The 24,052-nt window shown below is 44.4% G+C and overlaps 2 protein-coding genes across 2 annotated transcripts; one reads left to right on the top strand and one right to left on the bottom strand.

Annotated features, from left to right (window-relative positions):
• Nucleotides 1–588: 588 nt before the first annotated feature.
• On the bottom strand, nt 589–13,352 carry syngr1b (synaptogyrin 1b). The gene is made up of 4 exons (XM_084465928.1): nt 12,923–13,352; nt 6,442–6,679; nt 4,873–5,018; nt 589–2,582 (listed from the first exon to the last, which is right to left on the bottom strand). Exons 1-4 carry the CDS (start codon nt 13,022–13,024, stop codon nt 2,481–2,483), a joined length of 588 nt encoding a protein of 195 aa, XP_084322054.1. The 5' UTR covers nt 13,025–13,352; the 3' UTR covers nt 589–2,480.
• A 597-nt stretch (nt 13,353–13,949) lies between these two features.
• Nucleotides 13,950–21,732, top strand: ift27 (intraflagellar transport 27 homolog (Chlamydomonas)). Its single transcript, XM_084465550.1, has 7 exons — nt 13,950–14,073; nt 14,336–14,415; nt 16,978–17,037; nt 17,267–17,326; nt 19,993–20,110; nt 20,451–20,560; nt 20,751–21,732. The coding sequence occupies exons 1-7, from the start codon at nt 14,040–14,042 to the stop codon at nt 20,856–20,858; spliced, it is 570 nt and encodes a 189-aa protein (XP_084321676.1). The 5' UTR covers nt 13,950–14,039; the 3' UTR covers nt 20,859–21,732.
• The last annotated feature ends 2,320 nt before the right edge of the window (nt 21,733–24,052 follow it).

Genomic DNA, 24,052 nt, shown 5'->3' with positions numbered 1-24,052 from the left:
ACCTTAATGTGTCTATGCATATCTAGACTAGCAGAGGGCAGGATAAGGGGATGGGGTGTTTGTCTGTCTGGTGCAGTTCTGAGGAGGTTATTTTCCAACGGTGCTTCATGTGCTACACTGTAGCCTATATGTGTGTATTTGCATGTTGTTTGGTTAGCATAAACACTGATCAAGAGAACAAAACAATGTAGCTCGGAGAAAGAAGGCAAACGTGGAGGAGAGCGTATATCTCATTTAGCGCGAGTTCCCCCCCCCCCCCCCCCCCCCCCTTTCAACCCCATCGTCAAATTAAATATAATCCCATATCCATTTTTTTTCTAACCCCAACAACTACACCCCCAATCCCAAACACCTATGACCCCCCTGACGGTCTGTTTTCAGTAGTCCTGACGCTGGTAGCCGTCTCCGCCTTCGAAGCCCGCCTCACCCCTGGTCTGTCCCGCAGCCTCTGGGCTCTCCTGGTCGTCTCCGGGGCTGAAGGAGGAGTAGGGGGCCCCGGACGCGTCCTGGCTTGGGTCCACGTAGTCCTGGGAGAAAAGGGCCGAGTCTGCCCCCAGTTTGTACCTCTGGAAGGCCAGGAACGACTGCACCGCCTTGGGGAGCGGTCCGAGGGCGGAGGGGAGTGGTTGGGTGGTAGGTGGATGGATGGATAGATAGATGGATAGATAGATAGGGGAGAGGAAGGAGGGATGTTAGTGGACGGGTGGACAGAGGAGAATTAGAGGAAGAAAAGCAGGAGAGGAGAGGTTGGGGTGAGATGAGGTGATTCGGGGAGAAGGAGGGAGAGAGCAGTGGGGAGGATGGAGAAATTGGCAGTAGGAAGTGGATGAAAGTGGATGAAAGGGAGAGAGGACAGAGCGAGCGAGACAGGACAAACGAGAGAAGCAAGATCAGATTAGTTATTGTCTGGAAAACACAGTGAAGCGTAATGGACGTCACGAGACAAGCCGCGGCAACGTTAGTATAGAAACACAGACACAAATAAGAGAGAGAAAGCACAGGATCTCTCTTTTCATCTGGACCTCCCACAGCATCCCTCCAGAGAATCAGCTCTATAGCTCATGTTGTGGAGATAGCATTTGGGTATTTTTCATACAGAGGTACAACACACACACACACACACACACACACACACACACACACACACACACACACACACACACACACACACACACACACACACACACACACACACACACACACACACACACACACACACACACACACCCTGAACACTGATCTGTGGAAGGGTGCGTCTGAACACCAAGGGGTTTCAAATGTATGGCAGGCAGAATTGAGGTTATCTGGTTATCAGCATATGTTGACTTTGGAATCTGTACATGGAGACAGAATGGAGGTTGGGGGGTGTTTAGGTCTTGCAACAATATTGTCTATTCGCACACCATTTTTTTCAAAAGGGTGTAAATGGTAAGTCAGCAGGTTAATTAAAAAAACAAAGATTTTATCAGACACGAATTGGTCTTACCTAATGATTAGTTGTTAATCTAAAAGGAGAAAGACCTATAAAATATAGATTTTTTTAAACTTTACTTTCCTGTTTTTGTTTGGGAAAATATTAATATTTATCTATGATCAGATATTCAAGCGACTGAATTTGAAAAGCAAACAGCTTATAAAGTTGCAGGGGGAGGCAGTTTAGCAGGGCACTTTCACCGTTTATAAAGTAATAAAACATTTATTGGAGAATGCATAAAACATTGGTAGCTTAATGAAACAGGTGTACAACCCATCCCCATGGCAACATTACATCCAGGCAGTAATTATTTCCTCATTCCAGCACACCTACATATAGGCCTCGCTGAAACCACCCAGGAACACAAGCCAATGTCAAATTGGTGGGTTTTCTAAAGCAAAACACAGCCAGGCTCAGGAATAAATCCTACTTCTGTGTCGAAGATCAGCCGTAGCTTACCGTGTGTCTCAACCTTATGACTTGCATAGACCAGAATTACCTGTTTGGGATCTATCAAGTAAATCATATCTGATGGTTCTGCATCACTGCTCGTAAGTGCCAAAGTCTGCCAAAAAATTCAGCAATTTTTCCATTTATGCAACCTACTCAAGTCTTCCATCATAAATTAGCTAAGCCGGTGGCGCAGAGACATACGGTTTACCCACGGTGTTGGTGTCTATGCAGAAGTTTAATTTGGACTCCAGGCATCATGAAGCTGTTGAGATCTCTTATGAAAGAGTCGATGTTGACTACTCTTCATAGTTTTACCACAACCAAGTGCAATACCATAGTAATCAGTGCAGCTCGGAGTGTGTGTGCATGTGTGTGTGTGTGTGTGTGCGTGCAAGGGGCACACTTGAATATCTGTGTGTGTGTGTGTGTGTGTGTGTGTAGGCACCTGAGTGTGTTTGTTGCTCACATGTGTGTGTGCTTGCTTGTGTGTGTGTTAGTAAGATGTGTACATTTGTGTGTGTACGTGTGTGTTAGTAGGGTGTGTACATATGTGTTAGATCATAGGGGGGTGTGGCTGGGAGGGGAACAGCTTGTTGTACTCCTCTTCAAACGACACGTTCTTTAATCTCTCCAGCGAAAACAAGGCCTGAGCACCCTGGGAAAAAACACACACACACACACACACACACACACACACACACGCCGATGAATTGTCATGCAAATACACACATGGCATCCTCTAAAACACACCTACACACACATACACGCTAGGGCTGAAAGGGTGCATGTATTTGTATTGAGCTACTCGGTACAGGGTCCACGGTGGAACGCACTGTGAACTGAAATAAATTACAAATGGCGTATATAGCGGAATTAAAGTGTGGAAAATATCCACTTAAACTTTAGTGACTCCCACACCGTCTGAGATGACTTGGCACACCGTCGGGACGCAGAGCGCCTCACTACAGGTCGGGCGCCTATGGACAACTTCTGTCTCTTAACCTTCAGGCACCACAGCTATAGCGAAACTCCTAAGCAGATTTAGGACTCCCTTCTCTGTGGTAGATGAACGTCTTTAAGGTGCTTGACCTTACACTTATACTTCCCACACATATTTTGCCCAGACAGTACAATCTGCCATATCCAACACAACAACAGAACAAATTGACATGGAGCCAGACACATACAGGTGGATGTCTGCAGCTACAGAGCGACCATATTAATTCTAATTAAAGACAACTGGGAGATAAAAAGCCCAGTCACACTTTGATTTCGTGTTGATAGGATGATCTTTAAAAAACTCTCTTTGCCATATGTTGCTGATCTATGCATGCGTTTGTTGAGGTTGTTTAAATAACAATTCATATTTTATGTTCTGAGGTAGGCACTACTGTTTTGTTTTCATATGCTGCTGGAAGCCAAGCTATCCATGCTGTTTACCCTTTATAAGAATGAATGGAAAATGGAAAATCTAAAAGACAAATTAGAAATGTTTAGGCATTTATTTTGTAGAAACTGTTCCGAGCCTTGACACCACCACACACACACACACACACACATTTCACCTCTGACACACACATTTCACCTCTGACACCCACACCCACCCACACCCACACACACACACACACACACACACACACACACACACCCTCCAGGGAAGTACAGCACCAGCCCTCCCCAGAGTCTGGGCTCCCTGCCTGGGGGGGAATTCACCGCACAAGGGGGGCAGCTTACTAGAATTGCAGTGTTAGCACTTTTTATTACAGATATAGCCATCTTCCTGTCAGTCGATACAAAATACCGATCTGGTATACCTGATGGGCTGACGGGCCTGATAACATTAGCCAGTATGCGTACAGAGCCCGCAGCCACAGCTCAGGGCAAGACATATCTGGAAGATATGCAAAGTGTGCCCTTTATATGTGTAATGAGTAATTAAAATATTGGTTGCAGTTTTTGTCCATTTTGGGTTAGACATCAGAGTGTTATGTTTTTCTTTATTTTATTTGTGTGGGTGGGTACTTTAGCTAGTGGCATGGCCAATGTTTGTAATAATGCCGTTTAAAATGACGGCGTTAGGTATCGCCGTTATTTTTTCAGTAACAGGGTAATCTAACTAATTACTGTTTCGTTCGTTATAAAGCTGTTACCGTTACTGAAAGTTAAATGCGGTGCTTTACTATGAATTGATTGAATAAACTGTGTAATCCGAAACGCACCCCTGGCTCCACACACAAACTGCTAGTGAGAAGGCCGGGTCGGTTAACAACGAGATAAGCGATAATGATTGGCTAAGGCAGAGTCATGTTTCATGGTAGCCAATCGGAGCCATTGCGCGCGCGCGCCACACACACACACACACACACACACACACACACACACACACACACACACACACACACACACACACACACACACACACACACACACACACACACACACACACACACACACACACACACACACACACACACACACACACCTCTCTAATTTAGTAATTTTGGAACTCTAATTTAATGAAGCATCTCAGAAGTACAGGTTGTTTACTTGCAGGATAAACCTCTTGCTGTCTGTTGATGTGCAATAAATATCAAAGGTTATGTACAAGTACCTGTCTGTTCTACACATTTCAACTGACTTGTGAAAACTGCTTAGAAAAATCCAAATTCTTTGACATATAGCAACTTATTTTTTTACAGTAACGCAAATAGTTACTTTCCCTGGTAACTAGTTACTATTATTATAGAGTAATTCAGTTACTAACTCTGTTACTTCTTGGAACAAGTAGTGAGTAACTATAACAAATTACTTTTTAAAAGTAACGTTCCCAACACTGGGCATGGCCCTCGTGGCAATTGCCCTGTGGCTTGATTGTAAGCGTACTTTCTTGCTATTTACCGGTCTTCAACTAGTGGCATCGTGCCCCAGGCAACCGCCCTGCTTACCCATGTGAAGATGGAAAAGAAGGCGAAGGTGATGGCGGCACGTGCCGCGTCACCCCCCTCCCTCAGGGGGTTGTCTTCGACCTTGCCTACCTGCCATTGGTTGGCCAGGAAACAGAAGCCGACGAACCACATGAAGGACCAGAAGGCTAAGTGGGGGGAGAGAGAGAGAGAGAGAGAGAGAGAGAGATGATGAACCAGCTGTTTTGTGCAGGCTTTTTTTTGACAAATCTTGTGTATATCACGCCGTTAAAATGTTAGATTGTTTACAGGATGAAAATCATCCTGAGTGGATATTGACAATAGAAAAAGGAAGTGACAACATAAAACATGTGTTCAGGTTCTGCTCCAACAGTAACACGCATGCTTGCCCTGATGTTGGCGTACTTCGAAAGCTTTCAACCAGGTTTGCCTCCACTGGACCTGAACTCTCCTCCTTATTCCTTATGCCAGCATTAGCAACAGTGGCTTAGCCCACTCAACCATAGGAAGAGTCAGCCAATTAAAATAGTCAGCAGCTGTATCTATCTTAGTACATTGGGCTTCTTCTTCGGTGCAACTTAAAGGACAATTCCGGTATTTTGAACATTGAGCCCCCTTTTAGGGTTGTTTTAAGGACAGGTTTGTGAATGCCCTTAGCCAGCCATTCTGAAGCAGGCAGGGGCGATTCTAAATGAGCCAAATACCTGAGACAGGACCAATAGTCCAAATTTCGGTGTCAACCACTCTATTTCATCCTAGACAAACCAGAAAGGGGGCTTAATGTTCAAAATACCGGAATTCTCTTTTAAGTTGATTGCTACAATCTTACACTAGCACAAGATTCCCTCCCCACTACCAGCTCCTTAATAACAATCTAAATGCACTGTGAGTCACTTAGGATAAAAGTATCTGCCAAAAGACTGAGTAGAAGTAGGAGTAAGAAGACAATTTACTGTCGGCACTTGCAGTGACCCAACCTCACTACGCAGGGTCTATCTATCGAATTATACCAAAAGCAGGCATGACTGATAGTAAACAATTTGCTAACAATACAATATAGAACGATTCCCTGTCCTAGTAGCCTGCCAACTTGTTTTTGGCTGTTTTACCAAAGCTTAAAAATATCATAGTACACCATTGGGCATTTAATGCCAAACTTTACAACAATACTAACTTAACCATAACAATAGGCTAAGGCTCTTAGAGGTGACGCTAAAACTGCTTGTTAAGCTAAAACCCTAACCTAATCTAAATCCCTTATCGCTTTATCCCTAATCCATCATTCTCCAACACCAGGGGTTGCTGACGTTCCAAAATGCTGACACTCCCGCATCCTTTTTTTTTTGCTTTCCAACAGCCAACGTATGGGTGGAGCCAGCGATAATACAGACCTACTATGACCATTTTCTAATTGGGTATTTACCAGACGCTTTTACCCAAATACAACCTATGAGGTCAATAATGAGCATGTCGGGGGCAGGGGGGGGGCATGCTCATGGATTACAAACACGTAGACCACAGACTACGCAGGGGTTTGAACTGACAATCTCTCTGGGAAGGTGCCATAAGTCACAGCCCCCCCCCACTCACCAGACACCCCAGCGTCGGCCAGCACAGCCTTCTTGCGGTCCTTGACACTGCTGATCTGGGGGAAGTAGACATCTAGCGCCAGGAAGCCCAGGCAGCACAGGAAGGCCAGAGAGCCCATGCACACGCCATAGTTGCAGGCGTTCTGGTTGCGGTTGAAGATGCAGAACTCCTCCACCTCGTTGGGTCGGTTGATGTAACCCTCGTTCGCGATGCACCCGAAGATGACGATGGAGAACAGCTGGGTGGGGGGGGGGGAAGAGAGAACATAATTCATATTGAAGATTTGGTGTTGTACCTGTGTCCACATGAGACGTGCACTATTGTATGTAACTTATCATTTGACCCCGTCTCTTACTGATAGTGTGTGTGCAAGAGTGTGGTGTTCAGTGTGCGACGTTTGAGTGATGTATGATTAGAGTACAATAAAATGCGGCTTTTCACAAGGACAGGTTGCTCTAATGACTCTCACACACACACACACACACACACACACACACACACACACACACACACACACACACACACACACACACACACACACACACACACACACACACACACACACACACACACACACACACACACACACACCTCTTCCTCTCTTTGACATTCCTGTGCTCTCGATCTTTCTCTCCACTTAGCTTCTAACCTCTTCTTCTTCTCTCTCTCCATCCCTGCCCTGTGGGCATCCCCCTCTCCCCCTTTCCTTCCTCTCTCTCTCTCTAATCTACTATGGGTCCTTTTATTTCTCCTCTCTAAGTTAATTACTGTTGTAATGTTTTAACCCAATCAACTAGTGAACATATGTGCATCATGCCATTCACGTGCTGGTGGTGAGTACGAATCACTCTGCTGTTTATATACAGGACTTTTTGAGAGATTAAAAACCCACACTAAATCTTATTTTTAACGGAAATTGATAGAAATGGCATGGCCATCCGTCAGCTATATGTGAGCTCCCTCTCTTTACCAATCTCAAATATAAGCACCTTCAATCAGAAATGTATCATCAACAATCGATAGCTTATGAAACAGAAATTCCCTCGACCCATATGCAAATCAGGTGACCCTCGACCCAAAGTCTTTGGGAAGGCCTGATGTAATCCACACAGTATGTGTGTTGTGTTTGTTGTTTGTTTTGAATGTTTACACTCGGTCAATCTATAACTATATCAAACTATATTTTTGTTTCGGTGCCGGGATAAGGAACAGGAATTAATATTCTTATTAATTCCTGTTGCCATGGCAACATCATACTTTACTTCCTCTCTGCCACACAGACATAATAAAGCACTTTGGTCATAATGTCTCTTAGTGACAGCTAAAGTAAGAGATGAAGAATGGCAGAGAGAGAGAGAGAGAGAGAGAGAGAGAGAGAGAGAGAGAGAGAGAGAGAGAGAGAGAGAGAGAGAAATAATAATATAACTACCATAAGTACGCCAGACCACAAATAGTTAAATAAGAAACAAAGATAAGACATGAAATGTGAACAGTTAACAATATAATACAAATCTAAAAATATACAATGAAAAAGTAGCCTCTGCAGTGTTCGCCTCCTCTACTATAAAAGCTTGATTTATAGTGGCTTATGCACCATCTGATGTCCCCCGGGCTTGTACGCAATGGCACATTCACAATGGAAGGTTTGAACACACACTGTGTTAGCTGATAAGAGGGTGAGGAAGGAGAGGAAATGAGAAGAGAAGGTAAGGACACAAGCAGAGGTAAGAGAGTTTAGGAGGAAAGCTTGAGAATGAGAGAGGAAATTAGAGAGATGATGAGGAAAGAGGAGAGATAGAAAAAGGATAGAGAGAGGAAAGAGGAGGAAATGAGATGTGAGGGAAGAGGAGAGGTGGAAAGAGGATAGGAGGAAAATAGAGGAAATGATATGTGAGGGAAGAGGAGAGGAGGAAAGAGGAAAGAGGAAAGGAAATGAGACGAGAGGAAAGAGGAAAGAGGAGAGAGGAAAGGGGAGAGGAAATGAGATACTAGGAAAGAGGAGTAGAGGGGACTTGAATGAGGAGAGGAGGAACAGAGAGAGGAGGATGGAGGAGGCAAGAGAGGAAAGGGCACAGGGGTTGCGGACATGGAACTATTTTTAGACAGGGCTAATCATCCCTCCCTCATGTTGTTCTTTCTCTCACTCTGGCTCTCTCTCTCTCTCCCCATTTCCCTCTCTGTGTGCATGTTGCTTCTCTCAAACACACACACACACACACACACACACACACACACACACACACACACACACACACACACACACACACACACACACACACACACACACACACACACACACACACACACACACACACACACACACACCTGGGGCTGCTGCAGAAGTGGCTAGTCAGAAGAGGAAGCAGGCAGTCTAAGAATGGTGATATAGAAAAGTGACTGTAAGAGTAGCCGTTGGGGCGTCAGTGATTCTCTCTCTTTTCTAATCACTGTGACTATACTGTGTTAACCTCTCTTTAATTCTTATTCTTATGTCCTGTACGTATTGGGAATTTCCCATCTGGGATTAAATGTACCCTTTTACCAGGTCGCTGGCTTTGATAAGCCGTCTCAAAGTGTCAAAGGATTTTCATTTGAATAAATGTCTGCTAAGTCACTATCTGCGGAGTAGGGTTACACAATGGGGATTGAGCCGATCGCCCACTGAGGAAAGCCCTTGCATTTGCAATATTATGAATGGAACGTGCTGGGTTTCGGTAGTGACACATCTTCAAAGTCAGATTACCACTTATCGCCAAAGGTGTCGTCTTTGGTAATAAGTGGTTGTCATTTCAATGACAATTCGCTGTAAATTACCAAATTGCTAAATAGTAGTATAGAATTGGAAGTAGTATTTCAAAGCCTTGGCTTGATTCTGGTCTGAGGCGGATGAGTGAGTGGAAAGTGACATAGGTTGCAGTACGCGAGTTTGGAGTTTTCTCCAAGGAACCTCATTGGTTGCAACTCAATGGCCGCATACAATGTGCATTGAGGTGGCTCCTTAATTCCATTCATAATTAACGAGCACCTGTTTGTGCCAGTAAGATCGCTTTAGAGGCTTGACACCAACAAACAATGGAAGACTGGCAAGATGACTCACATACACATCTTTGGTTTAAAACACACGGAAATACATCAAGCTCAGTTCACCCGGTGACCTCATCATCGCTACAGGGGCAATAGACTCTCTCGTGGTCCCCTCTCTGGTTCTCCGCTAGAGTCTCCTCCATGAGCAGAATGATGGAGGCGAAGAATAACAGAGGCCGAAAGTATCATGTGATGTGATATCATGTGACATGTGCTCTTGAAACAGCTTAATAACACACACACACACACACACACACACACACACACACACACACACACACACACACACACACACACACACACACACACACACACACACACACACACACACACACACACACACACACACAGTTCAGCCCAGGCATTTAAGTGCTCCAGGAGCCTGCAGACAGAGCATGTGGTGGCCTGATGAAAGCAGGCATTGTGAAGGGCACCACGAGGGGTCCTGATCTTGTGACTAGAAGAAGCTAGCCAGTTACTAATAACACATGAAAAGCATAAATCTCCAGGAGATGCTTTCCGTGTGTGTGTGTGTGTGTGTGTGTGTGTGTGTGTGTGTGTGTGTGTGTGTGTGTGTGTGTGTGTGTGTGTGTGTGTGTGTTTCAGAGAATAAGGGAAGATGCTAAGTCGAAATACTGGATTCTACAACAATGCTATAGACCTTTGATATTTCTGTTCGGGGTCTGAACGTTTGTTTTTGTATTTGCCTGTGTGTAATGATTCACTATGATTCACACTACTCAGGGTGCCCCGGGTTGCCAGATATGAAACACATTGACACACAAAGATAGCCTGCTGCAGCAATAAAAGCAAGAAAACACACTGGATCACTTGAGATTGTAGTAGATCTGGACCTGCCCTAAAAACCTATTTCGAAAAAGCTCCATGACCAGAGCTGTGTTAAAACACATGTCAATCTTAAGAGTTGCTTTGATGCAGAAAGCTTAGAGCCCAGAATGGTTTCTCAACCTGGCAACCTGCGTGAGCCTGGGAGAATGGGGTTGGCAGAGACCACTCTCTTGATTGATTGATCTCTTTAGATTTTTGACTGCAGTACCCATTTCAAACACAAGGTGTTGTTTCGGGGGACATAAATTCTACTTCATTATAAATCAAAATATATATAATCTAACATCTCAAACAACAATCTCTGCAGTAACCCGACACCTAACAAGTACACTTACTACTGTGTCATTTGCATGGTGCTGGATTTGCACACCTGGATCATCTTACAACATCTGTAAGCAAATTCCAAACAGGATGGTGCCCCGCCTGTCTGGTGTTGAATACGTGTTCCTATAGGCTGACGCAGCAGCAGCAGCACGCGGCACGACAACACCCAGTGTGCTCAAACAATGAACACGGAAAAGCCAATGCAGCTCTTCTTCCCACCATGAAGACCTCCTGGGACGTTCAGGAGAACAAGACCTAACAGAGCTTCAGACCTCACGGGAGGAGTCCACTGGTGGGGGGAGTGTACATTCACATATGCTTGTGTATTCCACTTGGTGGTGGTGTCTTACAATAGGTACAATTACAATAGGTATATCCTAGCATGGTGGGGTGGTGGACCCACTGTGAAGCGAATCCCCCACCCTGGCAGTGTTAATGCCTTGATCTATAGTTGAGCTAGGAAGGAAATTGCGCACCTCACCCTGGCAGTGTTTATGCCATGCTCTAGTAGTTGAGGTAGACAGGGAATCAATCTCCTCCTAACACTGGCAGTGTTTATGTCATACTCTACCAGTTGATCTAGACGGGGAAGTAAACTCCTAACCCTGGCAGTGTGAAAGCCCTGCTCTCTCTAGTTCTCAAAACAAAGATGACAAGACCTGTTTTCAGGATTCTTATAAATGCCTTAATTGTCACTATTGGGGTTTGTATATGTATGTGTGTGTGTGTGTGTGTGTGTGTGTGTGTGTGTGTGTGTGTGTGTGTGTGTGTGTGTGTGTGTGTGTGTGTGTGTGTGTGTGTGTGTGTGTCTCTGGCTGCAGCCACATGCTTGTCTGGTTTGAGGAGATTTGATTGCAGCTGTCGCCATGGCAGCAGCAGCATCAGCAGCTGGGATAAAGGCTACCGTTGGTGCGCGTCAATTGTATATCTATCTAGGTTTGTGTATGTAATGTGAGCAGAATACATTAGGAGTGGATGGTGATTAACCTCCATGTCCTCTCTATCCCTCTATATCTCCATCCCTATCTCTAGTTCTCTTCTCTATGCCTCTTTCTTTACCCTCTCTTTCAGCTAAGCTTGCTTCATTGGCTGAAAAATGCCTTTTTTATTTAGTTTGGCATATGGTCATTGTGACCAGACATTTGCTTTCTCCTGTTTTGAGGTCAAAGCCCTATGTTGTGTGTACACATCAAGAGTGCACTGCATGATGTGTACCAGCGTACCAGGCTCAATGCATGCCTGGACCAAAAATAGCTCTACAAACCTCCTGGCATGAATTGTAGCACATAGGCAATAAAAATGGGACCTGTCTGTGTGTGTGTGTGTGTGTGTGTGTGTGTGTGTGTGTGTGTGTGTGTGTGTGTGTGTGTGTGTGTGATTTAAGATCACTATGTACACACCGATTAGCTCTCTCTTCCATGAAAACCATGCCTCTATTATGTCTTTACTTTCTTATTTCTTTCCCTCCATCCACTGATCTATCAACCGACCCAACTTTATCATGTGATGTCATGTGACCACATGACCAGGGCAGGAATGCACTAAGCCATCTAATACGCTACAACATTTTCTCATGGTGAAAAAAACCAAACTATAGACTTCATGTATTTCACCAATCCACACTCTCTGCTATGCTGTAGGATAGTGTGCTTGTAATTGTTCCCTTCTTGTGGAATTAAACACTCCATTAGAGCTTTTCTATTTTACTTAGTCTGGTTTCGTCTGGTAAATACCAAATAATTATTATAATACAATAATAAAAGCCTGCAAACTCCATATGCTCTTCCATATCCATGATATCTCCAACATCTGTATGCCCAACCCTGTATCTCCTAGCCAAGTGTGCCTCTATGGATATTGTGTTTGTAGCTTGGCTATTGCCCTGATCTTAATGTGCTTCATGGAATATATAATAATACTAGATCAGAGACAGGCATATAAACAACTTAACTGATTCATTATACTGCTTGCAGAATAGGTACAGATATGTAAACAACTTCTCAATTTGGTGCGTGCACTAGGCGGCCTACACCTTTACCTCGCCTGTCTATTTAAATAATGCAATATCCTCACGTGTCAAATGCTTAGAAAAAAGGAAAATGATATTATTCTTTACGTTTCTTCCTCGATGTCCTTTACCCAACGGTTAGGGTTTGTGGTGTCTGGGGGGAGGGGGTACTCAATATCATGAGATAAGCTCCACGTTCCAGGTGAGTGCACTTACCCACGACACGATGCGGAGGACGGTGTGCGGCTGCTGGAAGAAGGTGACGGGGTCGAACGCCCCTCCGGCCTTGCCCGCTCCGTATGCCTGCATGCCCTCCATAGCGGCGCTGGCTCTTCTGGCTTTGCCTCTCTCCGGAGCGCCGTTGCTTCAAAGGCGAAGGGGTGTGGGGTGTGTGTCTCGTCTCTTCGCGACGCCGACTGAAGGGGACCAATCGCGAGGATTCGCTATCGTGTGTAGATCGTGGTGGTGGTGTGGGTCCGTGTCCTTGGTGCACCACACCTTGCCGCTACGCCACCTTATAGCTTTTAAAATTAAATCGATGCCTACGCGCAGCGTTACACTATACTGGGAAGCAGTGTAGCTGTGATATGGTTGTGATGGGATGTGTCTCTCTCTCTCTCTCTCTCTCTCTCTCTCTCTCTCTCTCTTCCTCTGAGTCTAATCAGGGATAAGGACTGGACGAGGAGGGGGAAGGAGGGGGAGCACGGGTGTGCTCTGAACGGCTAACCTACACATTAGGGACGCTTCTCTGCATCACTTGCATGTGTATTCTATATAATAAGAATAATTTTCATATATATAATTTGAGGATGTGGGCGGTCCATACATAAATCCTTGAATGGAAAGAGATATACCTTTGAGCTACTATTGAATTTGAACAATAAGAGGATCAAACAATGAACGGATTTGCAGAAGGATAAGTTTCACAAAAACACATCAAAGGAAAGAAAAATGTTGCGTGATAACCATGTTGTGTGTTGTGTACGTGTAGTAAATGATCTAGTATCGCTGAATTAAGAAATTGTAGAAATGATCTTGCATATCTCAGGTTGTGGTGAGAGTATTTGTTAAAAAACGTTTTGATTTTTTTTTACGCCCACTAGCGTCGACGTCATCTGCGTCGTCTCTCATTACGTTGTTACACGTAGCCAATAGCAGCCGGGCTCAGATGTACGTACTCGCTGGGGGGACCAGTGAGATTGCGTTACGAATGGTTGCTAGGAAACGCGTCGTATCCATGTTGCCGAGGCGGAGGCACACGGAAGACCTCGAAGCCCGTGAAAAACAACGGTAGAACTTCGTAAGTGTAGCGGTTGCGAAGTCGTCGGTTGAAATGGTGAAGCTGAGGGCGAGGTGCCTGCTTCTAGGTACGTTGCGTTGCAGGTTCTATGCGCAAAGCTGCCCCTTATCTGTCTCTTATGAACTGAACTCCCCGATGGGAAATAGTACAACCTTGGAAACGATATTGTTATTGTTATTGAATTGTCTTACTACAACATCAAAGGGTACACGAGGACCTTTAGCCTACCTTATGATTAAAGATAACTAACACTACTATACGTTCAACCATTTCAACCTGCAATCATTTTTCTGGACTAGATTGTGACTGTGCTGTGTGTTTGTGTGCAGGCGACGCGGCGGTGGGTAAGAGTGCCCTATCGCAGATGTTCAGCAGCGATGGGGCACACTTCCACAAGAACTACAGTATGGTGAGAGAGCCAGGGCTATGTTGGATAAAGTAAATGTTATCTGGCACGACGTCATTACCTCTACACACTCAGAAACAATGATATGAGTATATAAGTGTCATTGTCTGTCATGCATTATTTTGACTGCTAGGACATTAATGAAATCCGGAATTAAATTAAACAGGAATTAAAGATGCCATTAACGAGCAGGTATGGGTAATACATCTTGTTCTTATAGATAGTTCTATCTATATATGTTGTGGATCAAACCCAGTACTTTTACTCATCACTATCTTGCTCCGAAAGCAGACTGCTAGATTTGATAGGGTCCAGGTCCTGGATGAGTTTCTTGAACTTGTTCACAGTGTTTTGAGGAGGAGTGATTCTCTTTATAACATAAGTTTGCTGATGTAGCATCTCAAGGCGGTTGGATGGAGGCAGAAGCTGTCAAAGCTATTGTCCACTATATATCACATGTTGGATTTGTTGGATTTCAAGATGATCGCAATGGATTGCAATCATCTTCCTATGTTTGATGATCAGGTGGGGGGATTAGGTTGTGATGGCTCCTTGTCACCACTAGAAGGCAGTGTTTTGTTAAGAGTAAGTAGTTTTTCTGCACAGGCTAGTCACTACCTTAGATTGTGTGTGTGTGTGTGTGTGTGTGTGTGTGTGTGTGTGTGTGTGTGTGTGTGTGTGTGTGTGTGTGTGTGTGCAGCTACATAATTATGCATGTGCAGCACATGCTGAGTCAGCTGTATTGGGCTTTTTAGGGTCACATCAACATCAATAATTAAATCGCCACTAGCACAGGTAAACCTCCCCTCTCACACACACACACATCAGCATTGGCATGCATGCCTACACACACTTCCTCCACATTATGGTGTTTTCCTGAGCTCCACAGGCTTATGGCCACCAACCGTTAAGTTCTCCACTCCCAAGGGTATAGCAGGCACCGTAAGCCTAGAGCTCCATAAGCTTTGACCAGTGGTCAGAATGCGTGTCACCATGGCTGTTATTGTACAACGCCGGTATCAAAGAAAATACCTATATTGTACATGTCAATGTGTGGCGCAAAGGACGATGGGACAGCTTGTGTCAAAAAAGTGGAGAGACAAAAGTTTAACTTTGTTTAACTTATGCTGATGATACGTTATGTGGCGCACGTTCGGCTATCAACATTGAGTTTCCACTGGAAGACTCAGGATGAGGTTCACTTCCTAGTTTCAAGTGCTTCTTTGGACAGAGTTGTAAACTCAGGCTGCACACAGAGGCTGCAGCCTGTGAGCTGGTGTATTAACCCTGTCCGGTTGGGCTTTACTGTGAAACCGCCGCTGATGTCTCCTGTGTTTTTAGTGTAGGGTTAGGGTTAGGGTTAGAGGGTTAGGGTTAGGGTTGGGACGAACCTTCCTGTCCTCCTATCATCTCATGATCGGCCCGTTAGCCCTATCCCGGCCAATCGGCTGCTAATATCTCTCTCTCATTGATATTCATCAGACAGGTCTCATGCATCTCTCCCCCTCTTAAGACCAGGCCTAGCCAGGACCGCAGTGTGTATGTTTGTGTGTGGATGTGGTTGTGTGTGTGCGTGGGTATGTGTCTGTTGCGATTCCCTGCGCTGTGGTTCTGCAGTCACATCACTGGTGTTGATGGTCATACTCTGCTGGCTGATCTGTTGAGATCAAAGCGGCGCTCATTGCTCATTGGCTGTGGGAAGACACACAATCTCAGGAAGCCGCAGCAGGCATTTAAAAACCCATTCCAACACCTCTTGGGTTTAAAGCAAACAATTCAATTGTAGGGTTGTGGGTGAATATTTCCTATGATGGAATACTACTGTGTTATCTGAGTGTAAAAAGCATGCAACTGGTGTAGCGTCCTACTACTGCCAGACACTCCAACGCTCATCCTATCTGGTGTGATCGGGGGTTGGGGTGTAGGACAGTGTTTGTGAAGCTGTGTTCCCCCGCTAGCTTCAGAACAAGGAGGAATGATGTATGGACTGATGATGTAGCCACAAGTAATGCGGTCAATGAAGCTGCTTCAAGCTAGCCAAGCCGCTAATTCCTTCTGACTGAGTCTAGTCACAGAGCGATACATCAGCCTAGTGCCGGAGCTAACCAACTGTGGAGGTTTTATGCGACGGCCATGGTTCTCCACTCCTCCACATAAATCAGAAAAGCCAAATATGTGCACTATCGTCTTCTCTGTGCTTTCTTCTCTTCTTTCCGATCCTCTTGTCTCTCTCCTCTTCCCTCTCTCTCTTCAATCTGAATATATTATTTATATATTATATATATATATAGTCTTCTACTAGAAATTAATGCTTTTTGCATGTGATATATTCCCACGAGTATAACTACATAGTATTTATGCTGTAGAGTAGGATTGTTTTGTGTATTAGCGCATACGGTTTATAGCCATATAGACAGACTGTATACAATGCACCTCCCTAGGGTTTTATTTATGGCCATTGAGATTAATAATTACAGCAAAAGTTCTGGCCAAGTTAACGTAGAGAAATCCTAACGGCTCCATGTTTTATTTCTTCCTTTTCTAACCTCTGCTTGGTTTAATTAGACGACAGGAGTGGAGCTTCACACTAAGTGTGTCAACATCCCCGAGACCACAGACAGCGTGGTAAGCCTCTACGAACAACACTACGCCAAACCAACCCCATCTAGACTACCAGTGTGTTGTATGTGTCCTCTGTCATCAGAGTCTGTATGCTACTGGAAAAACAGCATTTTATTTGGGATCAATTAGCTATCCATACATGTGCTTATCTGTTGTCTATCCCTCTGTTGTCCATATGATGCAAACCAGATTGATGTGAAATTGTACAATATAATCATCTCTCTCTTTCTAGGAGCTGTATATTATAGATTCTGCTGGGAAGGAAATATTCCAGGACTTCTGTGAGAAGATGGTATGTTCCCTGTCTCCCTACGCTGTTATAACAGTTAGATGTGCTTGAGTGTAACCCAAACAAGGCAATGATGCGTCGATCAGCTGGTGAGCAAGCCCCATCCCAAATTGTCCTATAACCTTATTCAAAGTGTTCAAGGTTAGGATCCAAAAACGGAGGCAGGTCAAAGTCTTGAAAAAAGAGGTCTTTAATCCAACATTATATATAGAGAGCAATATGAAAAGAGCAGCTTACCAAACATAGGCCACAAAACTACTACCAACGAACTAACTAACTGCAATACAATAACATAACAATAACAAAGCTAACTCAGTGTCAAGGCAGGTAAAGTCTCCAGCAGAAAGCCAGGGAAACTGATAACAAGGAATGACAGGAATGACAAGTTTTAAACTCAACTGAAGACCTAAATACATAAGTGGACACAATTAAATAATTAACACAGGTATAAAAACAACCATGTCCGTGTGCATTTTCTGAAGCAAATGGTTGCCTGAGCAAAATCCAAAATCCGGGGACATTTTCGGGGACATTTTCGGGGACATTTTCGGTTCAGCGGTGTAAAAACCTCCAAACATGTAGTGTTTTTGTCATAGAAAAACTAAGACGTTTTTCTAAACGGGGGGGGGGGGGGGGGTACGGGCTGGCAGAGTTGTTGACTGGGGGGAGGGGGGGGGAAGATCCAATTTCGGATCTTTCAGCCACAGTGAAAACCGGGGACATTTCCGGGGACAGCAGTAGCCAGGGACTGTCCCCGTAAACTGGGGACGTCTGGTCACCCTATCGTATGGGCAATATTCTGTGAGCATGCTAATGCTAGAACTCTGCATAGCCTCCCCTCTTACCCATCAACCCCCCCACACCCCTCTTACGGACTTATTGTAGGTTTTATGTTCTGGCACTTAATGTACGCACTTATTGTATGTTGTACGTCCTTGCACTTAAAAATACATCTTAGCATGGTGAAGCATCTTATCCTAGCTAGCTTTGTTGTATACGGGAAAGGGGTTAACCTGACAATTGTCAGTGCTTGGCACTTTGTTCTATGAACACCCTTACTGTACTGACAGCGATATATTGTTTCTCTTTCTTCTGACAAATGTACTTATTGTAACTTGCTTTAGATAAAAGCGTCTGCTAAATGCCTGAAATGTAAATGTAAATGTAGCAAGGCTATTGAGCAAGCATGCCAAGTTTCAAGTCCCTGGGCCACTTTGAAGCAGATTTGGGAATGATTGAATAATGTGTCTGAGCGTTTTTGTTTGATTGGGAGTTATAGACCCCCTGTCAGCCCCCCTGTACTTTTTGGAGACCTGCTTATGCACCGTTTCTATAAGTAATCCAACTTCGACAACTCTGAGTTGTTCACCTTTGGAATGGTTGACGTCAGCGTTTTTCACAATCGACTTACGTTATAAAAAATGCTTTGTAAACAAATGCTAAGTGGTCATTTTAAATTGACACTGTGACTTCTGAATTTTTTTAAGCAATCAACACAAAATGTCCCATATTACCCAACAGGGGTGTTCTTGATCGGCCCACCATATTTTAGATCTCTGTGGTACTCTGAAGCGGACTTGTTATTGATTGAATAATGGTGGCTCATTTAAATAATCGTATTTGTGCATAACTCGGCCACAAATCCGGTATTTTCTACAGAATATATATTTTTAATAATACCAGGTCAGGTATGATTGAGGAGCATGTATACCAAATGGAAGAGAAAGATAGATGGTACAGAATATATATCGAGACGGACCTTATGGGTTCTTGAGGCAAAAATATTCAGCATGTCAGATAAGGCCTGGATACCAAGTTTCAGAAACTTACATAAAACAGGGCGCAGGGTGAAGCCGTTTAGGTTTGACCGTGAGTTATAGAGTCATATATAACTCACACGGTACCAAACCGTTTGGAGACCTACTTACATCCGGTTTACATATGTGTATTTCATTTGGCAACTCTGTGGCTTCACGTTTGGAATGGTTGATTATAGGCTTTTTGCCCTATTCACTTTCCTTATGAACTTTTAATATTATAAACAATTATTAAATATGAAGTGTATATACCTGACTTTGGTGGTTTGGTGTTAGTCCCTAAAAATTGAAAAATGAGATAATTTCCCCAAATTAGGCGGAAGAATAATCAAAATATGAATAATATCAATCACAAAAGGTTGGCTTGCTTTGCAACCACACTAATAACGAGAGAATAACTGAGGACACCTGGTGGAAAAAAACTCAAACTACACCTCAACCAAAGGGCACTAACGGTTCAAAAGATGACTTTATACATCATAATTTAAGGGTTCAACAGTTCAGCGTAGGTAACCAAAACAAGTAGGGCATTGCGCAGCGTACGGTTAGCCAACACAGGATAAGAAGTCAGACTACCACCGGTGATTCTCAACCAACCCTTGCAGGAAGCTGTAGAACAAAAATTATGACATAATTCCTCAGTCACTACAATCATACCAAGATCCTAACGATGCAAAAAAAAAAAAGAGATACAAAAAAAAAGAAATACAAAGAAAAAGATAAATACAAAGAAATACATTTGTGGTTTTTGGTGGACAAAGGGGGTACCTGAGTTGAACTGAAATGTACGTATCTAGCTCGGGCTCTTCAATGTGTTGTCCGCCCCTCACCCCACCCTTCACCCTGCTGCAGTGGGGTCAGCCCTCGGTGGTGTGTGTGCTGTTCGACCTCACCAGCCAGCAGTCCTTCGACAGCTGCTCCCAGTGGATGGACAGGGTGCGGGCCCACTGCAGGGGGATGCAGGTCCCAGGTGGGGGGACGTCCACCCAGGAGCCGACACATACACATAGACATACACTACTAAATACCCATACATATGGACGAACATAAACAAACAAACATGAACACACACACACACACGCACACGCACACGCACACACACACACACAGAAAGAAAGATGGACGGATACACAGACACACCCATACACATAAAGACAGGCAGGCAAACATTGTTGGCACCAGAATGCTGTCATTAACTCTGTGTGTGTGTGTGTGTGTGTGTGTGTGTGTGTGTGTGTGCGTGTGCGTGTGTGTGTCTTTGTGCATTTCTGTGGATGCATGCTGTGTGTGAATGTGTGTGTGTGATGCAGGCGTCCTGGTTGGTAACAAGTCTGACCTATCAGAACGTAGGGAGGTCCAGACGACCGTTGCCCAGGAGTGGGCTCAGAGCCAGGGCTTGGACTACCACGAGACCTCCGCAGTGAGCCACACACACACACACACACACAAAATCATGCATAGAAAAATGTTGATGGAAATTCAAGAACTATAATTTTAATCGTGTGTGTGTGTGTGTGTGTGTGTGTGTGTGTGTGTGTGTGTGTGTGTGTGTGTGTGTGTGTGTGTGTGTGTGTGTGTGTGTGTGTGTGTGTGTGTGTGTGTGTGCGCAGAAGGAGATGGAGAACTGTGAGGCTCCGTTCCACAGCGTTGCCCGGGCGTTCCACGCTCTCTACCAGGAACGCAGAGAGACCATCCGCAGCCTCCACACACCGGCATAGACCTCCTAGAGACCTCCCACTTCTGGCCTGACTGTTTCACATTTTTTACGACTGGTTGCATTTATTGAATTGATGAAATTTTTATATATATGGCGTGAATACATCCCTCCTTCGTCCAGGCATTTCTATATTCCCCTGTCCATTGTTTATTCAAAACAGCATCAAATGAAGCAGAGAATCAGAGAAACAGAAATTAAGTGTGTGTGTATGTCTTTCTGTTAAGGTGTGCCCATGGGTGGGTATCTGTGCGTGTGTGTATCTGTGTCAGTTTGTGTGTCTACTTTGGGAACCATGCCACTGGGAATCCAATATACACAGACTCATCCGATGAAGAGCCATGCATAAATCAGTTTTATTAAGATATCATTAGCCCTTAACTGGCACAAAAGAGGAGGAGGGGCAGCTTTTAATGCCTAAACTACCATACCGGCACACAAACACACAATGTGGGATTCAAACCAACAACCCTTCAATGGCGATTTCTTGTTTTGTTGCATTTTTTCAGAATGTGGATTATTATGAAAATCTTTTTTTTTATTCATTTCCATTATCCCTTTAATACTGTATCTTTATAGTTTAGTCCTTCGACTTGGCTTTGACTTAATTTAGCTTTTGGAAGGTAACTGCATTAGGTCTGAAACAGCTTCCAATCCATGGTTTGCGGAGAACCAATGCGGGTTTGCATTATGTATCCTAAAGCCTGTGTGTCTGCTCACTATGGCCATTCTCCTTGTTCTTCTTCCTGTCCTTGCCTGCCCTCTGCCTTCCTTTCTTTCCTGTGTAAAACATTCCCATTTCCCATCTGTTACTCCTGTGTTCATTCCTAATTAAATGTCTTCTCTTCACACTGTGTCTCTGCATGTGTATCTTCAGCAGCAAGCAGTGTTTGATCTCTCTTCAGCAACCAACTGAGAAATAAAAATCGGAAAAGTAAAATACTGTTAGTGTTATCTGAGTCAGATAAGCATCGTTGGAATTAATTAAGCACACACATAAAAAAAATACATTGAAATGAAATAAGCCTTCTGGCCTCCGCCTAATCCCCTCTCTGTTTTGAATTCGCCCCCTTCCTGTCTGTCTAGCTCTCTTTAGCACGGCGTGTTCCCTTGCCTCTAACCGCCCCTGACCTACAAAGTGTGCTAATTGCAGGTAAGGCAGAACCCAGCATCTGCTCCCCAGCCTGCTAGCCTCCTTACAGGGCGCACAACACCTACTAAATAAGCCCCAGCCTGCTAGCCTCCTTATAGGCCACACAACAACTACTAAATAAGCCCCAGCCTGCTAGCCTCCTTATAAGCTGCACAACAACTACTAAAAAAAGTTCTGTATCGTACGGCCTAGCCATCCTAGACTATACTGCCCGAGAGAGTTAAATCATTTTGGGCACACGGAATGTCTTAACACATCAAGATAGCACCAAGTTGGTCCAACCGGTAGTAAAACTATTACTCAAGTTAAAGTTGATATGCATAATAGAAAAACGAGTCAATAAATAATTTAATGTTTGAAATGTTTGAACTTCGGCCATCCTCAATTGCGCAGCATGTAACAAATAACAATGTAGCGTGTGATGCACGTGCCAACAAAATAAAAACCCCTCTATTTAAAAGCAGAGTTTTCTAGGCTGCGGCTATCAGTATTCAGAACACCGTGCTGGCTGAGCATCGCTCCACACAAGGTCATCGCAGCAAAACCAAACTGTGTGCCAAGGCAGAACTTATTACTGTGGAAATAAACATAAAGCCTGTCCTATAACCTCCCGGCCAGAGGGGGGCGACGATGGTTCAGCGGTCTGACTGAAGATCATTGCTGCCAACTGTTCCACCTCCCAGTGCTCTCTCTTTCTCTCTCCCCCACCTCTTCTCTCCCCACTCCTCACTGATCACAGCAGTACTGCAGAGAGACATGCCAGCCACTGTGATCATTACATGGGGAGGGGGGGAGAGGGGGGGTGAGGGAGGAGAGTGGGGCGGAGTAAAAGGAACATTCTGTGGGACACTACATAGGCCTATGTATATACATTCAATTGTATTTCATTTACCATGCACATATTTGCATGAATATGTGAATTATAAAGGCACCTTTGGGAAATGCAGCTAATGTACTCCAGATGTTCAACAAGTAGAAATGTACACAGCGAACAGACTGTCAATGTGTGTGTGTGTGTGTGTGTGTGTGGCTACATGTGTGCCCATGTGCGTGCGAGCATGTCTGTGTGCATGTGCGTGTGTATGTGTGCTTGTGTGTGTGCTTGTGTGTGTGTGTGTGTGTGTGTGTGTGTGTGTGTGTGTGTGTGTGTGTGTGTGTGTGTGTGTGTGTGTGTGTGCGTGCCTGTGTACGTGTGTAGGTGGCAGGTACCCGGAAAGAAGGAATGAGAGGAGCTGTGAGCAGACCGGTGACTAAAGAACGGATGAGAGCGAGAGACAGAGGGAGTCAGAGTGGCATGGAGAGGGAGTGAGAGAGAGGAGGAAGTGAGATCGAGAGAGTATGCCCATGAACAGAAGGAGAGAGAGAGAGAGGTAGGTAGGTAGGGAGAGAACTGAGAGAATACTAATCAAGAGAGATTACAATGGAAGACAGTTGCAGATTGGGAAGACAGGCGCTAATGTGGAGGTAGGCATGTAACTCTTCCTATTTAAGATCATACTTTATTCCATCATATACTTTCAGTATGGGTAAAGTAGGGTACGGTGCAGAACGGTGGCTCAACCTGCAGGCGACGTGTACTCATTATGCCTCGTCGCTGCGATTCAGATTCGATTCCAAACCTGCATCAATCATACCATTAACACCAGCCTATTGCCTGAAACCATGGACTCAAGCTCCTTGTGAAATCAAATCCCTCCATAGTAGTGCACAAGGCACCATGAGTGGTGGTCACCTGTCCACGTTCAAGGCTTTTCTCAGTCAACCTCCTCATAGTCACAATATCTAGTTCTCGTGTCTGACACTTTCCGCTGGCTCACGAGAAACTTGAGAAAGACCCTAAATGCCCTAGTATACTTACTAACAAACTTGAAGTTGGTGTGTTATCATTGGCTGTCCAACTGCTGTCGAATATGCAGATTTACACAGGGTAAAATACAGTCACTGCAATGTGTGGGTTGTTTGTTAAAGTTTACTACTGTCTCTTTGTCCTTGTAGTCCCTGTTTACATATGCGCATAGCTTAGTTTACATATAGCAAATATTAAC

Source organism: Micromesistius poutassou (assembly GCF_964030765.1).
Source record: "Micromesistius poutassou genome assembly, chromosome: 3".
Lineage (NCBI taxonomy): Eukaryota > Metazoa > Chordata > Actinopteri > Gadiformes > Gadidae > Micromesistius > Micromesistius poutassou.
The sequence above is the reverse complement of the archived record's forward strand: the minus strand, read 5'-3'. Positions and strand labels throughout refer to the sequence as shown.